This window comes from Aythya marila (assembly GCF_965140915.1).
Source record: "Aythya marila genome assembly, chromosome: Z".
Lineage (NCBI taxonomy): Eukaryota > Metazoa > Chordata > Aves > Anseriformes > Anatidae > Aythya > Aythya marila.
In genome coordinates this window covers 5,461,534-5,481,421 of record NC_139080.1, presented here as the reverse complement: position 1 = coordinate 5,481,421, position 19,888 = coordinate 5,461,534, and the positions used below count along the sequence as shown (strand labels likewise).

Below are 19,888 nucleotides of genomic sequence, written 5' to 3'. Positions count from 1 at the left end.
ATCAGAAATACAGTATTATAAAAGTAATACTTTTTTTGTTTTTTAAACTTAGTTTTTTTCAGTGAACAGGTCTGTTATGTCAGTGAAGGATTATCCATTGCATTAACTAGTTTACGTAATGTTTTGCTACAGAGGTGATATTCAAGTGTGGAGTGCAGCAGTCATTTTGGTATAAAACTGAACTGTAAATCAAGATAACTTCATTTTTAATTCTGGGACTATAGTTGTAATTATGTCTCCAATATTTGTTCAGGTTTATAGGAAAACATTTTTAAATGGTTTTGGATCTCTCTTGGAGGCATAGGATAATACTGGTATTACAATAACTATTACTTTAAGCAGCTAAAATTAAAAATGATCAAGATTACTTGTTTATTGAGTCAGGAAAAAAAAAAAGGAGGAATGTCTTAGCTCTAACGGTTCTGCACATTGATGCCAACCTGTTCACAGATACTTCTGGCTAAGTACAGTGAAATCATAACTTCTAATTGCTAAATCGAAATGCAAATTCCCTATTTGTTATCTCTATCAGTTCCTGTTTTGTTCTTCATTTCATTGGGGTATAGACAGTGTTCTGCATGTTTCAAATGCTGAATCTGCCTTTCAGGGTTCCTGGTAGAATACTGTTGCAAAGCAAAAACAAAAACAATTTCCAACTTATAAGTGGAAAAAGTTTGTTCATAGTTTTAGATGAAAGAAATTTTGCATATGATCATTGCTGAGGGACTTTTGTGGTTGGTGTGTTGTTTTTGTTTTTTCCCCTGGGGAGAGATGACTTTCCACTTTTTTGAACACCGCTGATCAGTTGTATGTGTTTGTCAGCAATGCTGTAATGAAGGAGCAGCCCACGTGTGCTGAATGTGCTGCAGGGCAGGTTGTAGCTGTATCCTCACTTGTGGCATAGCAGCATTTTACACCTTTTTTATACATGTTGAGCTTACTTAAAAACGCTCAAGTCCTATTGTGTGTCAGCTTTCCGTCCCTTTTGAATTCCCAGTTTACAACTCTTCAGCAGGATCTGTCAGAAAAGAATCTAGAATCAACACCTGAAGATATTTTTCCAACAAAATGTCTAATGTTAGGGTGAATTTGGGTTGTTTGTGGACCAGCTGTGAGCATCTTGACACCCTGTGTCTCAGGTGCCAGTATGCACCAGTATGCATACACCCTTGCTTCTGGCTCTTGGTTCTATTTTTTTTGGTTCTATTTTTTTTTTGCCTGTCCATGGCATACCATGCACCTGCATAAGACCTTATCGAGAGTTAGCATCAGTCTCTGCACTCTTGCCCTTTGTCTATCACACCCTGTTACACATCTTGTTCAGTCTCTGGTTTGTCCAGCCCTTCTCTTTCTGCCCAATTTCTCGCTACATAATTCAGGTTGCTTACATCTGAATGCTATTATTAGGAGCATGAAAAGTGAAGAAAGTAGTCTGTCCTTGGCAATTGCTATTGCTATCGACTGCCAGAGTTTGTAGCCAGATTTGAAACAAAATAGTAGTGTAATTTTTATCGTCTAAAAAAATGTCTAAAAGACATTTTCCAGATTCCAGCCCCTTGCCCTTGGGAAAGTGAAGCAGAACAGCTGAAACAAATTAGACAAAAGATTTCTGTCCAAACAGTTTAAAATAGTTGTGTTCTAAAGAGTTGGATCTTACACTGAAATGTTCTAGGTAGTGCTAGTTCCTGTTACTAGGTGTCAATAGTTTTTGGTAGAATTAAGCTTTCCAAGAGAGATTTTTGTTGAGAAATATTTGTAGAGTATGGCTAAGAGTCATTTTCTGTAGTTAAAATATTTCATGCTATTATGATTGCCAATTTATATGCATTTACAAGTTTGCTAATAAATTTTACTACTAAGAATTCTTTTTCTATCATCAAAGAAGCTCCTGCGGGTCTTCGAAAAGCAGTATTTCAGATTTTGAAGCTGGTTGCTTACTTTGTCTCTAAAAGAAAACCGTCTCTCTTTTAAGGGAGTAAGGGAAGTTTCAGTTTATGTTGAACAGCTTGGAAATTATCCTTTCAAATAGCAACTTAGAGCTAATTTCCTGCAAGGGTAAAATTATGTTCTTTAAAAGATTTGCAAGTACTACCAACACCATATTAAAACTTAAAACTACTCTGTCTTTTCTCTTTAAATGGTTATAACTGACGTCTGTACTACCAAAGTTACTGCAGCTTAACTGAGCAACTGCAGACTTAGATCTGGTTGAACCACTCATAGTCAACCTGTTATGGCAAAAGCCCTCACAGCAACATGAAAAATCATTCTAATTGTGAAGACTTCATTTGTTTGAATGCTAATATATATAATATCGCTATATAACTGTTACCCAATTAATAAAGTTAACCTTTGAATCAATATCCAAGCTTATGCTTGGTCTCCCAGGAGTGGGAGAAGGCATTAAATCTTACAGTATTTGAAACTGTTTATATTTGGTGTGTCTGTGGATAAACATTGTTCTAAAATATGTGCTATTTTTATAAGATTGTTTAAAAAACAACAAAAAAAAATCCAACATAAAAAAAAAAGCATGGTCTGTGTTCAGTGTTGGCAGTTCAAGACAAGGCTTAAACTGTCATTCATATTACTGGATATCTTAAATATGTCCAAATAAAGTGGTGTGTATGCATCTCCTCTGAAACATTACCAACTCAAGTTGATCTTATTTCTTATATGAAGTTGTTCACAAAATGTTGTCTTTCGTACATTTTACAAAGTGTATTTATCTAATACGCTCTTCTACTCAGGTATTCCAACTTGATCTTGAACTTATTTTCCCTCATGGTGGATGCCAACATTCCAGATATTGCTCTTGAACCTGACAAGACTGTAAAAAAGGTAACAGGAAAGCTTTCCTTGTCTTTAATTAACCAAAACCATCATATTATGAAATCTTCAGTCACTTCTGATGACTTGTGTGTAACCAATGACCTGAGGAGGCTTGCATTTGTTCTATGAGGTCTAAGTGATTTCTAGAATCACTGAGGTTAAAGGCGGGAATATACATTTGAAGTTGCCTAGTATGTGTGCTCATCCATATATGCAGAATTGATCTTGATCACCCATGGAGTCCATGCCTAGTCTGCCCTAGCACTCTGTTCCAAGTGATATTTCAACATTCTGCTAAGAACGGTGATCATACTTTAATGAAAAGCTTTTGATGGGTGAAGCAGTCAACGCTAATTGTATCATGAAAGATTGCAGGATTATAAACTAGGTGGAACAGTCACATATAGTTTTATAAAACAGTAACTGAGACTGTTTTTACTTCTTCACTAGGAAATCTTTGTTGTGAAAACAAACTAACAGGTGTCCCCTAATTCTGATTTTGTCTTGTTGCTCCAGCCTGAATCATTCTTCTCTATTTGGTGTTTCACCTACTGTTGACGTTGAAAATACCGGGTAAATGTTCCCATAAATTTCATTGCACTTACGTTTTAGGCAAATGTTGGCTTTTTTTATAACCTGATTTCTAGCGAAGGGCTATCTCTTTTAATTCCACAAAAGACTTTGTGGAGCCTGTGAATCCAATGAAAATCAGTTCAGTTCACTTCTGATTCAAGCTCTGTACTTTCTCTAAAGATCAACCTGATCTTTAGTGTTTTCAATAAGCTATGAATGCAAAGATCCACAATTATTTAAATTAATACTTCACATTCTAATGCAATTCTCTTGAAGGTAAGTGAATTGACTCCAACGAAGCTTTTCTTTTAGCATGTAAGAATATACATCTATGTTTAGCGTTTCCTAATTTCAAATTGATATAGAAGAGCTCATATAATCATTGTTTCATTTCTGCAAATGATGACATAGTGTGTTTTTTTGGTCTGTTTCGTTTTGTAATCAAATTCGGTCTCCTTGTTTTCCATTGCCAATTAACATACGTTTTTCTTCTTAGTATCTTGGCATCACATTTTATCTTGGACAACACTCCTGTGAATTATACCAGGAGCAGATTTTTTTTGTAGCAAATGATAGTAGGATGTCAAATTCTCTAAAATATTTTTAAAGGGTGCTTTTACTGTAGTAATGTCTGAGTGTTTCAGATGCTTATAAAATTCGTACTTAATAGAAGTTTCCTCCCTTGTTTTGAAATATTAATTCATATAAAATATTAAATTAAGATAGAGAATTGAAAGCCAACAAGTCTTTTCTTCAGCTGAGAAGTATGTTACAGTTCACTGATATACAGTAGCTAAAATCACGTTTATCTCAAGCCTGATTATAGTATATCCAATCAGAGATAATACACCTACGTGTATTGTAGAAGAAAGAAGCAAAATCTGAAGGGAAGTTCATAGGCATATGAATTAGATCAATGTACTTACCTCTATATTTCATTACTAAGTATAAATAATAGTCCCCTTTTTGATGAAAGTAGTGTATGTTTATTTGCTGTCTGGTAGGTCACTTAGGTCAGATACAACAGAGTTGTTGTCATACTGAGCTCTGGCAATGCTGCAACTTTGAGATCTGCAGTTTTTACCCTGATGAAATTTATTCTCACCTTAGAGGCTTGAAAATGTTGAGAGCTAGACCTGAGTCAGTGAGTCAAGTATTTGTTATACGGAATGCAGATTGCTTTCACGCTTTAAAATGTTGTTTAGTTGGGGAAGAGTGAAGACCTTCAAATTTCATGCAAAATAATTATAAATGGGTAGAGATAATATACTGAGAGAACAGATTTCGCTGTCACAACTTCTGTAAATTCATTTAGAGTGTGCTTGTTCCTTAAAAAAGGAAAACAGAATAAAACAAACACAATACGGTATTATCAGAAAGATAACTGTTTGGCTTGTTCATAAATGTTTTTTTACTTCATAGTCTTCTCAATCCTTTGCCCCAAGTATAATTATTTTAATAAACTAATTTTTTGACAGGACAGCAATTTATAATCCCAAATGAGAGGTTCAGGTTTGGACCTTTTGGTTTAAGAATTGTAGAATAAATAAACTTCTGGAATTTCTGCAAAAATGATACATTATGGTGAGATCTTGAAAGAGCAGGTGAATAGAGGACTCTCTTATAAAGCAAGTGTTGTTATTATGATCTACTGGATGAAAACAACTATGTTCAAAGCAACTGAAAATATTTTGGTTTTGGTTTATTTCTTTTTTTACTTTAAAGAAAAACATCAGGTAAACAGCTATAAAATGGCTAAGCAGCAAAATCATCTTAATTCTATGTAGAAGAGTGAAGAGGTCACTTTTTAGATAGTGATAGAAATTTTGTTTTTAATGTCCATTAGCCTGTCTCAAATCAGTTCTGAGCTTTGTTAGTACCAATAAGAAAAGAGAAACAAGGTGTCTTGTACCTCTTGGGCTGAGTGGCAAGTTTGTTCAGTCATTTAACAAGATAATACTGTACCTTGTTGTAGGAAAATTGAATAAATGCCTTCAGCATCTCAATTGATTTTTTTTGTTTGCCTTTTTTTAAAGCTTTAAACAAAAAATCCATATATATTTCAACAGACTCAAATTAGCTAAAGATCCATTTTGGACTGACCCGTAAAATTAAATTACCTTTATGTGAGTCAAGTCAATAGCCATTTCAACCATGATATCACTTTCATGGGAAAGAAAGGTGGAGATGTACAAACATTTCTGTATCTAAGAAGGTATCCTTCTTATAATAGTTATGGTGGAAATTTTTTTTCTTTACTTTCCTTACTGGTGCTGTAGTATCACTCACTCTCTGTTTTGTAGAGCCTTCATTTTTTTTTTTTTTTTTTTTTTTTTTTTTTTAGAAGGCCAGTGATCTAGTTAGGCTCTGATCTCACAGGCAGCTGAAGTCAGGTCACTGAGGAAACAGGTTGGGTTATCTTTATTCCAAATCTCTCAGGTATCAGAATATTACTTAGGATGAAACTGTGAGAAAATGTATATAGTACAAATTTTAATTTTCCTTTTTAAAGAAAGGAAAGTTATTGAAGGTGGAACATTATATTTCAATATATTTTGGTGTTCAAACTGTTCAGCATTCCTTGACATTGGAATTTTTTAGTAGGTGCAGCAATCCTATTAAGAGCAGTTATAAAGTATTCTAACTATACTTCCATAGGTATCTCTTAACAGGATCAAGAAAAAAGGCACCTTGTAACATACTTAAATGAATGTATTCTGAGCAAATTCATTTACTGAGCTGTTCTTGCCTCACAGGTTTCTGTTCTCATTGAAACAGGTATGCTAGAGTACAGTCCACGAAGTTGAGGTAGTAAGGGAGATTTTTCTGCAATGGCTACTATTCTGATTTCTCAAAAGGAAAGAATTATGCTTAGGCAGTACATTGGGCTGTGTTCTGAGCAGCTTTGCAAAGAGATGTAATGTGTCATTCTTGCTTCTGAGCAAGAATTAGAGGTACTTTATGCTGCAAGAAATATCTGTCTGCTGATGGACAATATATAAAAATACTCTGACGAGTAAAACATAACATCAGAAATATTTGGTGTTCTTCTTTTCCAAACTTACAGAAAACAGCATGCCTAATTCTTTGAGTATGAATGAGTGCTTAATTTTTATTTTAATTCAAGTAGAGGAAAGAACACTACAGCCATTTTGTATGGCTTCATTTCTTGTACTTTCTTTTGTCACCTGTGGTATGTGTATGTATAACAAGACACTAACTAATGAGTTTGAAAAGGTAATTGGAAGTCTGCCATCTTTTGCCTTAATTTCAGACAAATCAGAAAACAAACCAAGATAATGGAAAAATTATGATGTAGAGCATGCCCTCTTCACTGAGGCTGTGGATGATACAAATTGTTCTTTGTTTTTTAACAGTTTCATTCTGCTATGGTAATAGAAACTTCTTAGAGAAATCTGAATGAGAAGGTACACCTAAGGAAAATGTTATTAACCTGAGGAAGAAAAAGGAAGGCAGGATCTTTAGTTGTAAGCTGTTTTTGCTGAAGAAACATCTACTTTCCAGTAACACGTTATAGCCCAAGGAGCTAACTGGAAGATCTTAAGCTGATTATAAAATTACATTCTATCAAAAAGCATGTTGTCTGGGTGTCATTTCTGTCCAATGCCTGTGAAATGTCTTTGGGAGAAATATGTATCGAGTCGAAGCAAAATTGAAATAGCAGCTTGTCATGTACAACTTTCTGTAAAATAAGTATAGATTACACCTGTTTGACATGGTTTATGGCACAGGATGGAGTAAGCAGAGTTGGGCTCTCCGTTTATATCATCTTTGAAGGCACTTTCACATTCTTCTTGTTCAAAAGTGAGCAAGCTCTACACAAACTGATTTTGCTTATTGGGGGAGAAGACTGGGTACTTTCTTCTCATTAATGTTAAATGTACCAGAAACTTCTGATGATTACAGCTGGAGTTGTGGATTTGGAACACACTACAATTTTACAGTACCTTCTTACTTGCTTTGTATAAAATCTGTGTTCAGAAATTAAACCAATGCTGACCTTAATGATGCTTTCTTACACCTAAAACTGAACTGAAAATGTGAATGTCAGTATTGGCTGGGCTGGAGGAAAGAGGAAAGCTCTTGGTTTCAAGTTTCACCATTATTCTTTGATGTATAGAAAATATTTTTTTAACCATCTCTCCACTTCCAGTGTGTATCACTAGGTAGATCATCTAGTGCCTTTAAACTGAAAGAAAATTTTCCTTTAATGATTTAATTCCCTCAATCCAGTTTCAATCAGTATTTTTCCCAGTAAAAGAAGGGTGAAGAGGGGGATAAAAGGGGTTGCAAATCAAAGCAGAAAAGTGGTTGTCAACTATACAGGTTATCTCCATCCCATAAAACCATAGAAATCCTCTTCAGATTCTTGATGTTTTGTTTAACATGAAAACATTTGTCAATTTTTGACCAAGAAAAAGGATCAGCAAAGCTTGAAATTAGTTGTCTTTTTTTAACCTTTCATGTCCTTTTGTCCTCTCCATACTATTCATAAAGAAACCTGGTGGACTAGTGTGCTTCACCTCATGGGTCAGGATACCATCTCCTACTGCTACCCTTTGATTTAGGCTTCTCTGAGAACCCCCTTTGGCTCAAAAATGTTACAAAATGAACTTAAATTGGAAAATAGTGGAAGGTTCTCCCCTGTTTGCCTCTTGCTTTCTCTGACCTCTGAGGTAATTGCCTTTAATTTTCCACTCGTTGCTTATTCTTTTCCAGATCTCAATTTTCAGGAAAAGGACTGGGCTGAAATCTGTTTACATTGACTTGTCAGTGCATAACTGAGGATATAATGCAAATCCCCTCCGCCCCTTTTTTCTGCCACTGCTACTTGCCTTTGTATTTCTCATGCAGCTGCAATGCTAATTGACAATTGTTACTCTTTTGAAGTAATGCTATAATTTTAAACAGTGGTAACTAGAATCTTCAGTCAATTACGCAGGCAGTTTTGTGTAAGGAGGAGTTATGCCATCACTCTTCCAATGTAACAAATGCATTCAGCATTGTCGTCTCTCAACAACAAAAAAAATCTGATTTTTCTGCAGGAAAGCCAGATGGCTTGTGTCTGTCCTTCATAGCAAGTTTGACCTTTAAATTAGAAAACATCAGGGACCGGTGATTCATTGGCACACAAAGAACTCGGCAGGCATTAAAGGACAGTGTTATAATTGACTGAACTGTGTTTCAGATGCCCATTGATTTGCAGGTGCTGCAAAGATGCTGCAACTGTGTCATTTATAGGTGAGCTTAAAGGGATTGTAGATGGAAGGTAACTTTTTTATGAAAGCCCTGTTCAAATTTGATAGCACCTTTGGATTTACACAGGAAAAGGTTAAATTCTCATGATTCAGTGGAGTGGGGAATTTTCTTACAGAATGGACCACTTAGAACACTTTGTGTTTCCAAATCTATGTAACCTTTAACTAGGTCTCACTACACCTGATGAGAAACAAGTGGTAGAAATGTCTGAAAACTGGGAAGAAGAGAAAGCAGGCATGCTTTAATTCTTTTGCATTAAACACATCAAAGTGCAGTAATTTTTGTTTACAGGCAGAAAAGCTGAAACAGAGAAACAATGTGACTTAAGGTGCAGAGAAAGTTTGAGCCAGTTTGTTTCTAATGCTGAGTTAATTTATGAGGTTGTAGTAAAACGCCCTCTCTTCTTTCTCCCTCCTCCCCAGAAGTCAGTCAATGGATAATTGAGAGTTAAGTTCACAAGTCAGTGAAGAGGAAAAGGATTCTCATTTGTTGTCTGATCTGCATTTTTAGACAGCAGTAGATATCTGTCCCTGTTTACCTAACTGAAAATAACAATGTTTTTTGAAAGGTGGAGCTAGGAAACATTTCTGAGGTTTATTAATGTCAAGAGAGTTAGTATTATTTCTCTGTAGGAGAAATAAACTCAGTTTTGCTTGGTAAGTCTGTCTGTTTCTGTATTTATATTTACTTCCTCCTCAGAGGAGGATTATTCTTTGTAATAGTGTCACATTGACATTGAGCTCATTTTGCCTAGGCAGACGTTCATCTTTCTGTCCATTTGGGTAATGATGCTGCAGCTGCACACCCAGCTTTTCTCTTTCTAGGCTGTTGATTCTGCATGTATACTCATTTTGAAACCCAGAAAGGATGGAATAAACTTCACAGAGTGAAGTGAGAGCAAGAACACCCCAGGTTCCTGGTGCTTTATATCATGCTGTTCATTTGGTCATAATTATTTGGCCAATATGATGAAATTCTGAACAGGAACAGTATGACCTTTGCATATTGCGTCAGCTAAAACCCATATTTTTCTGGAAGCTCAATTAGATCCTCACTAATGGGTTTATTAGCTTCCGTTTTTTGTTTTGTTCTGTTTCGTTTAAACAGAAGTCTGCACAGGCTTGTTTAGAAAGTGCAGTTTGTTCAAATCAAAGCCTGGAAAACAAAAGCTGTTGTCAGAATAGTCCTTCAAATAAAATTGTACATGCAACTAGAGCATCTGAAGAGTTTGTACAGTGAGTTGTTCGGACTGTGTTGTAATCAAGCAGCAAGGAAAGCAGGAAAGACCTTTGCTGAAATAGGTGAAACATGGTAAGGGTTAAGCCAAGAATTTAGTGCTAATTTCTGCTACATGTACGTTGAATGCTGACTGTTGGAACAATCTTACGGCAAAACAGTAAAAATCATGAAAACCTCACTAAACATTACTTGTTTGGCTATCAACTATTTTATTTGAGCTTTAATAGTAGTTGATGCATATTAAGACCCAATCAAAAAGAACACTGAAGCTTCTATTCAATTTGAGTAGCTGACTTTGCAAAGAGCAATCCCATATTAAAGTGATAAAACTACACAATGACTAGCTACTTAGCTAGTTGTTGCAGTAAACAGCAGCAGTGCTGCCTAATGGTGCTGGAAGAATAAGAGTAGAGCAGCCAGCAGTCTTGGAATGGCTGACTTGCAATTAGTCTGAGAAAAATAGGGTGGAGAAAGGGCTTTCATATGTCCATGTGATATTAACTCAAAATATTTTGCTACTTTCCTCAGTAATTATGTCAATCATAGCTGCAAATGTTTGTAAAACATAGATTGGTTAACTACACCAACAGTATTTCTGAACTGAGTTTGAGTATGGTATCTAAATCTCAAGCCTGTCACACATCCAAAAATGCAAAATAGCAAAAGGGAGAAGGACAAACCTGGAGATTTATTTGCTGGAAGAAAACAGAGGCCTGTCCATTATCTTAAACACTTCTACGACTGTTAGGTGGTTAGGCTTTTGAGTATAGTCTCCTCTATGCTGTCATCTGGATTTTTATAATGTACATAGATCTGTGGACATGATGTGGAGTTTTCTCTGAAATGAGCTTCATATAACACATCATTACTGTTTTGAAAATGAGTCTTTTTAGTTTCCTGTGAAGACACATCAAGCAAAAATGAATTATGAATTTACCATCAGATAACTGTCTGTTATTCTGGTTGATATTGTCTTCTTTCCATATCAGTTACCTTTGCAATTTCCCTTTTAGTGAGTTGTCACATGAAGTGTAAGTATACCTAACGTTTAATTTTCTTTGAAATTTCATGTATTTGAAATGGGTGTTTGGGTGTGCAGGATTATGTGGTGGGACTTATCAGTATTTTGCATGAAATAGTTTAATTCCTGCTGTAGTCTGATCTCTCATGATGTTCTACTTCCCAGTAACAACGCTTGTGCTGTGGTACTACTTTTAATCTTTTAATTATTCCAGAAGGTAGCTGGTGGGATTCTAGTTTGTTTGCTTTGATCAGGCTGCATCATTATAAGATCCTGGGTTTTCTGCTATGCATGGATAAAGTGACTACTTGATTTTCTTTTTTTGGGAGAGTGGGGCAGCATTAATTCTAATTTTAATTCCATTTCTAATGAAATTAAGAATGCTTTCTAATGAAGCACAGGTATTTCTGCAGCAAAAGGGTACTCAGAACTAATGACTGTTTGGTTACCACCCCACGTGCACTAAATGTTTACACCTTTCCATTTGTTTAAACTGTTCTAGAAAGCATAATAATATAAAAGCATAATTATATAGCTGCAAATTGTGACCTGTTTAAAATATGTAAATGCAGTTTTAGACAATAATAAAAGTGCTGTGTGAGTTTATCTTTACATAGAAAAGGAAGACCTTTCATTTAATGCTTTAATCTGCAGTCTCTGCAGATACTGAAAAATTCTCTGCAGAGAGTGGCAGTTAAAGGCTGTGTGAAGACCTTTGATATTTCAGTATCAGTTACCAAACCCTACCAACCAAACATCCTATTTCTGTTACTATATTGTTTGCTACCTGTGCTTGACCTCTAATTTGGGGAAGGTGCAGAGGCTGCTAAGTATCCAGTTCCTCCTCTTGTACTGCTTTTCACTTGAGTTTGCTTCACCAGCAAACTTATCATAGGTGAAAAGCCTGTGATTTTTCATGGGATGATCATGGTGCAAAGTGGTATTTATTCATGGTTACGTTGTAGAACTTTTTCCTTTTTTTTTTTTTGCTTGTTACTTTGCAAAGTTTCCCTCTTCTTCCATGTGACTGCAGGAAGTGATTGTCAATTTAACTGAACAATAAAATTCCTAGTCACGTAAATTCATATACTATGCACTTCTTTTATTTTACCCTGTATTTAGTACGAAATTATCCACTGTGCAGGTGGATAGATAGTGGGCAATTTGAAACCTTTAGGCTGAATGTCAGTATTTGCATGGGTTCTGTCATTCTTTATACAGCCTTTTCACCCTTAAATGTTCAAGGTTACTGTTGAGACGTGTTTAAAGGAATGTGTTTAAAGTTATTGTGTGCATACAGTATGGGGTTTAAAACTTTCCTTTCTGGAAACAAAAGCTTAACTAGATTCATCAAGTATATTTCTTTCCTCTTTTTGACTAATGCTAATAGCAAGCTAACAAGACTAATATAATTCAATTGCCAAAACAAGAACTCCAGGTAAATAATTCAGGTGGCATGTTTTTGATGCATTCATGGTGACCGTTTTCTTTTGAATGTGTAGAATGATAAATTTTGTTCTTAAATGTGTAGAATGAGATAATTGTATAACTCATCATAACTTGACCCCTAAATTCCCTTCTACCACCATGCAGAAATCTCTTGCTAATTTCACCTCCTCTGTGAGAAGCCACTATCTTTCACAATATATGGTTTAGTTTGGAGCTGAGAGATTTCAGATAACAATTACTATTGGTTTTGTTACAAGAACCATAAGTCAGTATATATTAATCTTGTTGCTGATGTTACAGCTCAAGAGGTAATTTGTCATCTTGCCATGTTTCTTCTCAGCTAGGTTGCAGCAGTCATTTTTAATTGCAGTGCTGAAAAACTTCCAGGCAAAGATCTAGTGCTCAGCAGCATTTGATCCTGCTGTTAATTGCAATCTGATTTTAGGGTCTAGCTGTGGCTAAATTTCTTTCCACATATATCAGTATGCCAGTCTGTTCTTGGGGAAGGTGGGAAGTAGTTTAATCCTAAATCCCATAGAGTAAAGCAGCATTTTAACATCAGTAGCTGCAGTTCTGTGAACGGATTAGAAAACAGTTGAAGTGCTCCATTACTAGAGTTTTAAGAGTGTTACTGTTTTTTTGTTTTTTAAACTGCAGTTAGAAATTTTGTTAAAATCTCATTGCATCACTTTTTCTACAAGCATTTAAAAAGGTGTGACAGATATCTGTGGACTCATTTGGGGAGGTATTTGAGCTTGTGTATAATTGCAGGCATGTGAGTAGTCCAAGTTCAGTTGGATTCTTCTGCATGTTTTATTGACTGTCAAAATTCTAACATATGTGGGAGATAACAAACCTTTTATTATGTTTGTTATGAAAATGAAAGTTGTATAAAATTAGCCTGATATACCCTTTTAATTTCCTCCCTGTGATCTGCTTCCTGGGGAGTTTGAACATTTTTCAGCTTAATCTAGGCTTTCATACTGATGAAACTTTGAAGTTGCAGAAAAACTCAATTTGTAGCAGTATGTTTGAAGTAAGTTTAGAGTTACAACTGTATTTTGAGTGAAGTGGTGTTGTCTTTCTGTACCTGGTAGGCTAACTTAGGCTTTTATGGTGGCACTGAAGGGCGCTCCCCTGCAATACCTCGCCTTTGGAAAGGATGCAGAGTAATAATTAACTGATATCTCAGAATTTTTCTTATCATAAAGAGGGCGGTTGTCTATGTGGTATCCTTAATGTTGAAAAAGAATGCAAAAGGAGAAGAGAAGGTGGTATTATCGCTCTAATGTCTTTATTAAGAACATTGCTGAAATAATCTGGTATTTCTTTTCAATGTGTAAAGGTAAATGAATGGAAGATATTCAGGAGAGATGTTATTCTGTCTCATAATCTGTTTCTTCAGTCTTAGCCAGGATAAGGTTAAGAAGCAACTTAAATCATTTGATATTTGCCTACGTGAAATATATTTGTGATAGACAGCTCTTTAATGTAAAAAAAAAAAAAAATTAATGAGCTCAACTGTTTGAGATGGAAATTGGACAAGTTCAGATAGGAAATAAACCACAATTTTTAAACAAGGCAATTAATCATTGAAACAACCTACCTAGGATGTGATTCATTCCCTCTCACTGTAGAGACTCTGTAAAAGAGATTGTCACAAATAAACTGGAAATTATCAAACAATTTTTGCATCAAGTCTATACTATTTTACCTAGCTCATTATGCAAGAGACTGAGTAGATGGATACGACAGTCTCTAGAAGAGCTCACATCCCTTGAAATTTACCATTATGAACATAAAGGAAGTGATTAGATGGCTGCAACTATCTTCTGCAAGTGTTGGAAATTTGCTGAGGGATTTTTATATTGTGACCAGTGCTACTTTGCAAAAAGAATGCTGGGATCATAGCATCCTTAATTTTATTTAGGGAAATCAGGACTTGCTAGGAGTTCTTAAACAGCACAAATGGCTTTCCAAATTGACCTCCCATAGGTAGCATTGTTACGCAAGAGATTTGTTTTTCCTGGAAAAAAATCTGAACACTCACCATTCCTGTTTGCAAGTCTTGCTTTACAGACATCACCTCATAAAAATTAGAAAATCATGATGTCTTGATATTTTTTATCATTTTACTGAATCTGTGCATCAAATTACATGAACTCACCCAAAATGCTTACTTAAGCATCTGCCTTTTATGTGTTCTGAGCAAAAAGGCATGTCTGCAAAACTAACTTGGCTCCCAAAAAGCAAAATGTTATTTCTTTTTCTGAAACTGCTGAAGCTCTTGCCAGTTCTATGTATGGAGGTTCTGAATATTAAAAGAAAAGTTTGTAGTAATGGTTCTTATGAGATGTTGCCATCTGGAGCAGTCCTGAACAATTGCCATGGAATTAGCTGGAATTCACAAAAAGGCATCCACTGTACCTTTGTAAATATTCATGGGTCAGGGCATTACCAAGGCTGTAATAGAGGAATATAGATCTTGGTATTCTATTCTTAATTACACTGCTTTAATTCTTAGGGAAATTGTAAGTACCAAGCAAGATATGTTATTGGTACAATAATGATAATAGTTAAAATATGTTGTCAAATAAAAAAACAGTGTAGGGGGTAGCAGTGTCTCCAACTGACTGTTCATGGAGGGGAGTTGGGAGGGGTTTCTCACTTATTTAAACACTCATTTTTATGAAAAAGTTAATCAGACATTTTAAATGAAAGTTGTTAATATCCAGTAATCTGCTGTAAAATACATATGAAGTAAAATACGGATTCTTTACTAAATTTTGACAGCTTAAATCATGTCTGCTACTGGGTAAGTCTGATTGAAATCACATTTGTCATCTTTTCTGTCTCCCCAACTCATTCCAGGTGCAGGACAAGTTCCGTTTGGACCTCTCTGATGAAGAAGCTGTCCATTATATGCAGAGTCTAATTGATGAAAGTGTCCATGCCCTTTTTGCAGCTGTGGTGGAACAGATACATAAGTTTGCACAGGTGAGAGAGCTTCTCAATTGGTAGTCTTACTGAAAACTGAGTAAGGTGAGAGGTCCAGAGTGGTAAGTTCAAGACAGGAGCTCATTGTTAATGATGTCGTAGTTCTTACAAGTTAAGTGTTCTTGCTGCCAGGACTGGAGAGCCAGCTTGCAGTGGTACTAGGAAATTCTTATAAACTTCTTGGCAAACATGCCAATTGGAGTGTAACTCATCATCTTACCAGGGGTAAGAACTGCAAATTGGAAGGATGGGGTTCCATGAGAGGAGGAAAAAAAATCTTACATTGAAAGTTGTTATTCAAATTTCATTTTTGAATTTATAATGCTTCTTCCTCAAAGCTCTCTGGCTAGTTTATTTTTATCAGGCGTTTAAGGTAGTATGCTATTTGCCTTAAGTATTAGGCTCCTGACAAGAAATAGAATTGAAAGAATTCATTCAAAACTGATCAAAATCTGATAAAAACACTTCTCAGTTTCTATGGCTGTCTGTTTTGTTGAAGGTTTTCCAACTAATCTATTCTTTCCTGCAAATCAAATTTTTATTTTTAAGAACTTCACTACAGTGCAGGTTAAAAAGTAAAAACATCTTTTCTGTCTGCATATGTGTTTAACAAGGGTGATCTTTTGCACAGTGTGGGAGAAAAAAAGAGTAATTACACAAAAGTATTGCGAAAATTGTTATTCCTCATGGATTACTTCGGTCATAGGATGTAGGATAGTAATTTCATAAGACCAAGTGAAAAAGTCTAGCATCTACCTCACGTTTTTCAGAATAAACAAGACCATTACAAAGATGTAATCTTTTTAAAAGATTAAAATTAAGTGACTCCAGTATGTGCCTAGACCTTGCTTTTATCACATACCGACAGTTTATTTAAGACATCTTTTTACTTCATTGGTTTTAGGTGACTGGCAGTCTGTCCCAGATAATTGTTAATGTATTTCTGAAGCTGTATTAGTAAGTCAAAGTTTATGGATTTGATTTAGGTGACCTTTCCTTTCTCCATTCAGAAGTATACTTGCTTGACCTTTCCTCAACACTTAAGATTGCTTTTAAAATTGCAAGACAGATTTGTTCAGGATATGTAAAGTAACTAAGAATTTGAACCCAAGAATTTTAGATCCAAGGAAGCGTGGTTTAAGTAACAAGCTGTTTTTCATGAGGTTGTGAACTCTATGTGCTGCTGAAGAGTTGACACTTCTGTCCTTTAAGGTGTCCTTTTTCTCTCCTGGGATCACAAGAAATTGCACATTAAAATGTGAACAACAATGTGTTATATTAAATGCTTAAGGCATTTTTAACCTCTTGCGATGTAGGATTCTTGTTTCGGAGTTCTGATTTCTGCCTTCATTCATATTCTGTAAACAGCTACAGTTGCAAGCTTCCCCCTGCAAGAACATTGGGTAGTATCAGCATGAGGAGGACATGAAATTAAGTCATAAATGAATTGGCAGTTGACATGTATTAAGATTCTGAAATGTGTTCGTGTATTAAAAAAAAAATCACCAAAAATCCATCAAAGTTAAATGTAATAAGTCTATTATCTTTATACTACAAGTGAGGTAGGACACTTTGTAGTGATATTTAGTACTTCATTAGTCAAAATCATTGCTTTTTTTCTGAGACTGTCTTTGTTAGAAGAATTTGCTGCTGAAGTCTTCAGAGTCTTTAAATCGTTGAACAAATGAACAATTAATGCATAATTGAATTTGCAGTAAAGCGGTCATCTTACACAATGGCCAGTTTGAGCTTTCAATTTGTTCCTGTATAATGCTGCATTGAATTACCTTGCTCTAAATAGTAATAAAAACTGTCTCAAAAAAAAACAACCAAACAACAACAACAACAAAAAACTATGCGGGTATAATAACACCTGCTTAAATAGCAGATTTGGACCTAAAGCCACACAATTTTTCATTTGAAATGCTCTTAAGCATGTTTTTCTTTAAATTTATCAATAGATATTTATTATCCTGCTGCCTCCAGAATAGGTCTACAGGGAATCTGTGATATCTACTGCAGTAGTTAAGAGCTTTTTAATAAGGTTAGTTATTGTAGTGACCATTGTGTGAGCATTCTGCGTCACTCCCTATGAAAGTGGAGCTCTTCAGTAAAGCACTCTTAGATTTTTTGGCATCATCTTGGTCCTGTTCTTTTGTAACAATATTATAAATTGGGTTCATGTCAAAGCTCTGCTATGAAACCTTAGTTTCTAATGTATCTGTAATTTATTGTCATACTAGATATTTTACAGGCCCTTTTATGTGCTATGTATTTGTTTCCTTCTTATTGGTTATCAACAAACTTGTCTCAAAAGTAAATAAACTTAACATTTAGAACAAGTTAATGGTGTGGTATAATACTGCTCAACTGCTCAAGATGAGAAAAAGCGCATAGTAATTTCACTTGATACTAATGAAGACTGGCTAGCCACTTCTCCCAGGAGAGTCACTTTCATTCTAGCATTATTTATTTCTGCCAAGAAGGGAAACAGTCTCAATTTGAAGTGACTAACTTCACATTTTTTCCTTGTAAATTTACAGCTTAAGTAATTTGCATTGTTAATCAGTGATTTTTGAAGAGTGAAAACTTGAGGGATGAGGGGTGTCCCACCTAAAATATAGTATTGCAATTGAGGTTGTACTAATAGGCAGTTGCTCTTTAAGGAACAAACTCAATTTAAACTGTAAACGTAAAGAGGTATTATGATATTCAGAAGCTGTGGTCCAAGTGCTGCTGTGGTTCCTTTCACTCATAGTAAGGCTTCTGTTTTTCTCCTTTTGGAGAAGCCTGTCTTGCATGCTGAAAATAAAACAAGTGGAAAATCTACCACCAGGACTGTGCATATTGGATGAAGCTGTTTGTCCAGTGTCAGACAGTGTTGGTTTCCAAATGGTCTGGTCTCCTGAAGGATTGTGTTCAATGTTTTTTAAACCCAGTTCAATTTACACATAACTTTTGGTCCCTGAGAATAAGCCAGGTTAAATAAATTCCGTTCTGTTTTTTCTTCCCTTGTAGTATTGGAGAAAATAAGCCCGTCACCTTCCTGTGATGGAAACAAGCCTCAGCAAATGCTCAAGAAAGAGACTTTCTCAAGCCCTTATGGACTTCACTAAGCAGTTTTGGAAGGCAAAAGCTGCAGATTTGGTAGCATGGAGAACTGAGAACTCGGGAGGCAAAGAAGCTTTTTGAGTCTCATTTCTTTAAAGGTTTAAAAATACCTGTTTTTTTTTAATTAAAAAAAAAAAAAAAGGAGAATGTTTATACCGTCCTTCAGGCTCACATACGATGGCATTTCTTTCTAAGGAAAATGTCAGCCTCAAAGGTTGAAGTGAGTATCTTCCCAAGCCAAAGATAACTGGAAGAGGCTGGATTTGATGGTAGATTCTTGTACCTGTTAAAATATTTTCTTATTTAAAAACGGAAATCATTGCTACACTGAATATGTGTATGTACAAAGCACAGCAGTGAGTCTACAGTTTTTCAGTACAGAAAAACATGAAACCATGTTAATCTCCTCTTCTCCCCTCCTACTAACTCTAATCCTTGAGTAAGTTTTAAACATGATTCGTGTGTTCCTTTATTTCCCACCTTGGGCAATGTTATCATTTAGAAAGGACGATCATTTTTTCCCTGCTTACAAAAATGTTTTTAAGTGCTGATAAGTTAGTCATCTGTAGGCAGTCAATTAAATCATCACTAACAGGCTCAGCAACAAGAACGCACAGTGAGGCGTTCAGTATTTCACACTTTAAATCTGAATGTTTTCTGTACAGCAATTATATATTCATGACTAATAAACTCTTTGTTGTTGCAGTCCTGAGGTATTCTGTTTTGTCTTTTTCATCTTACCTGCTGAGATGTGGCATGCTAAAGGATTATGTTCATAACTCTTGGCTTTCTGCAAGGATTTTCACTACTGTGTTTGTTTGATTCAGGAATAAGGGTACTAATAAAATGACTTCTGTGCCACATGTTGAGTGCATAATGATTCTGTTTTGAATAATCAACAGTGTAATTAGCTTTTCACGAATGTGTGGATCTTTTCAAAGAGTGCACTTACACTCCTTTTTTTGTTTGTCAGGAGGAGAGCCCTCCCAATTATGAACATAAGAAGGACTGATTTGAATCTGAATCTGGTATTTGTGAATCAAGTCTTGCACTTTACTGCTTCTGCAAACATGAGAAGTGCTTTGATGGAGGAAAATCCAGCAATGGCTGTAATAGGCCCTTAGTTATTTCAGCATATTACCCAAATTAGCTAGTTAAACACAACATTGTTTCAGCTCCTCTTCTCCATATAAGGTGCTACTTAGTAGGATCTATATTACCCTTGTTAGTTAATGTTTGTGTTAGCTGGCAAAACTGCTGCAGAGGGGGCACAGCAGTACCTCCAATCTTCAGCTGACTCCTCTTCGGAAGAGCACTAATTATCATTGTGGGGTGTTTTTGTTTTTTAGTCTTGCTTTATCTGTCAGAAATACGGATTTCTCTACT

General features: G+C 35.5%; 1 protein-coding gene across 2 annotated transcripts in view; it reads left to right on the top strand.

Annotated features, from left to right (window-relative positions):
* The window catches only part of PIK3C3 (phosphatidylinositol 3-kinase catalytic subunit type 3), a 71,534-nt gene extending 52,171 nt beyond the window's left edge, over nucleotides 1-19,363 (top strand). For both annotated transcript variants that reach the window (XM_082784402.1, XM_082784403.1), the window contains 3 exons: nucleotides 2,751-2,841; nucleotides 15,266-15,391; nucleotides 18,410-19,363. In XM_082784402.1, the coding sequence (XP_082640528.1) occupies nucleotides 2,751-2,841; nucleotides 15,266-15,391; nucleotides 18,410-18,424 (232 nt within the window). In that variant the 3' untranslated portion in view covers nucleotides 18,425-19,363. The remainder of the gene's footprint in view (nucleotides 1-2,750; nucleotides 2,842-15,265; nucleotides 15,392-18,409) is intronic.
* Nucleotides 19,364-19,888: the final 525 nt, after the last annotated feature.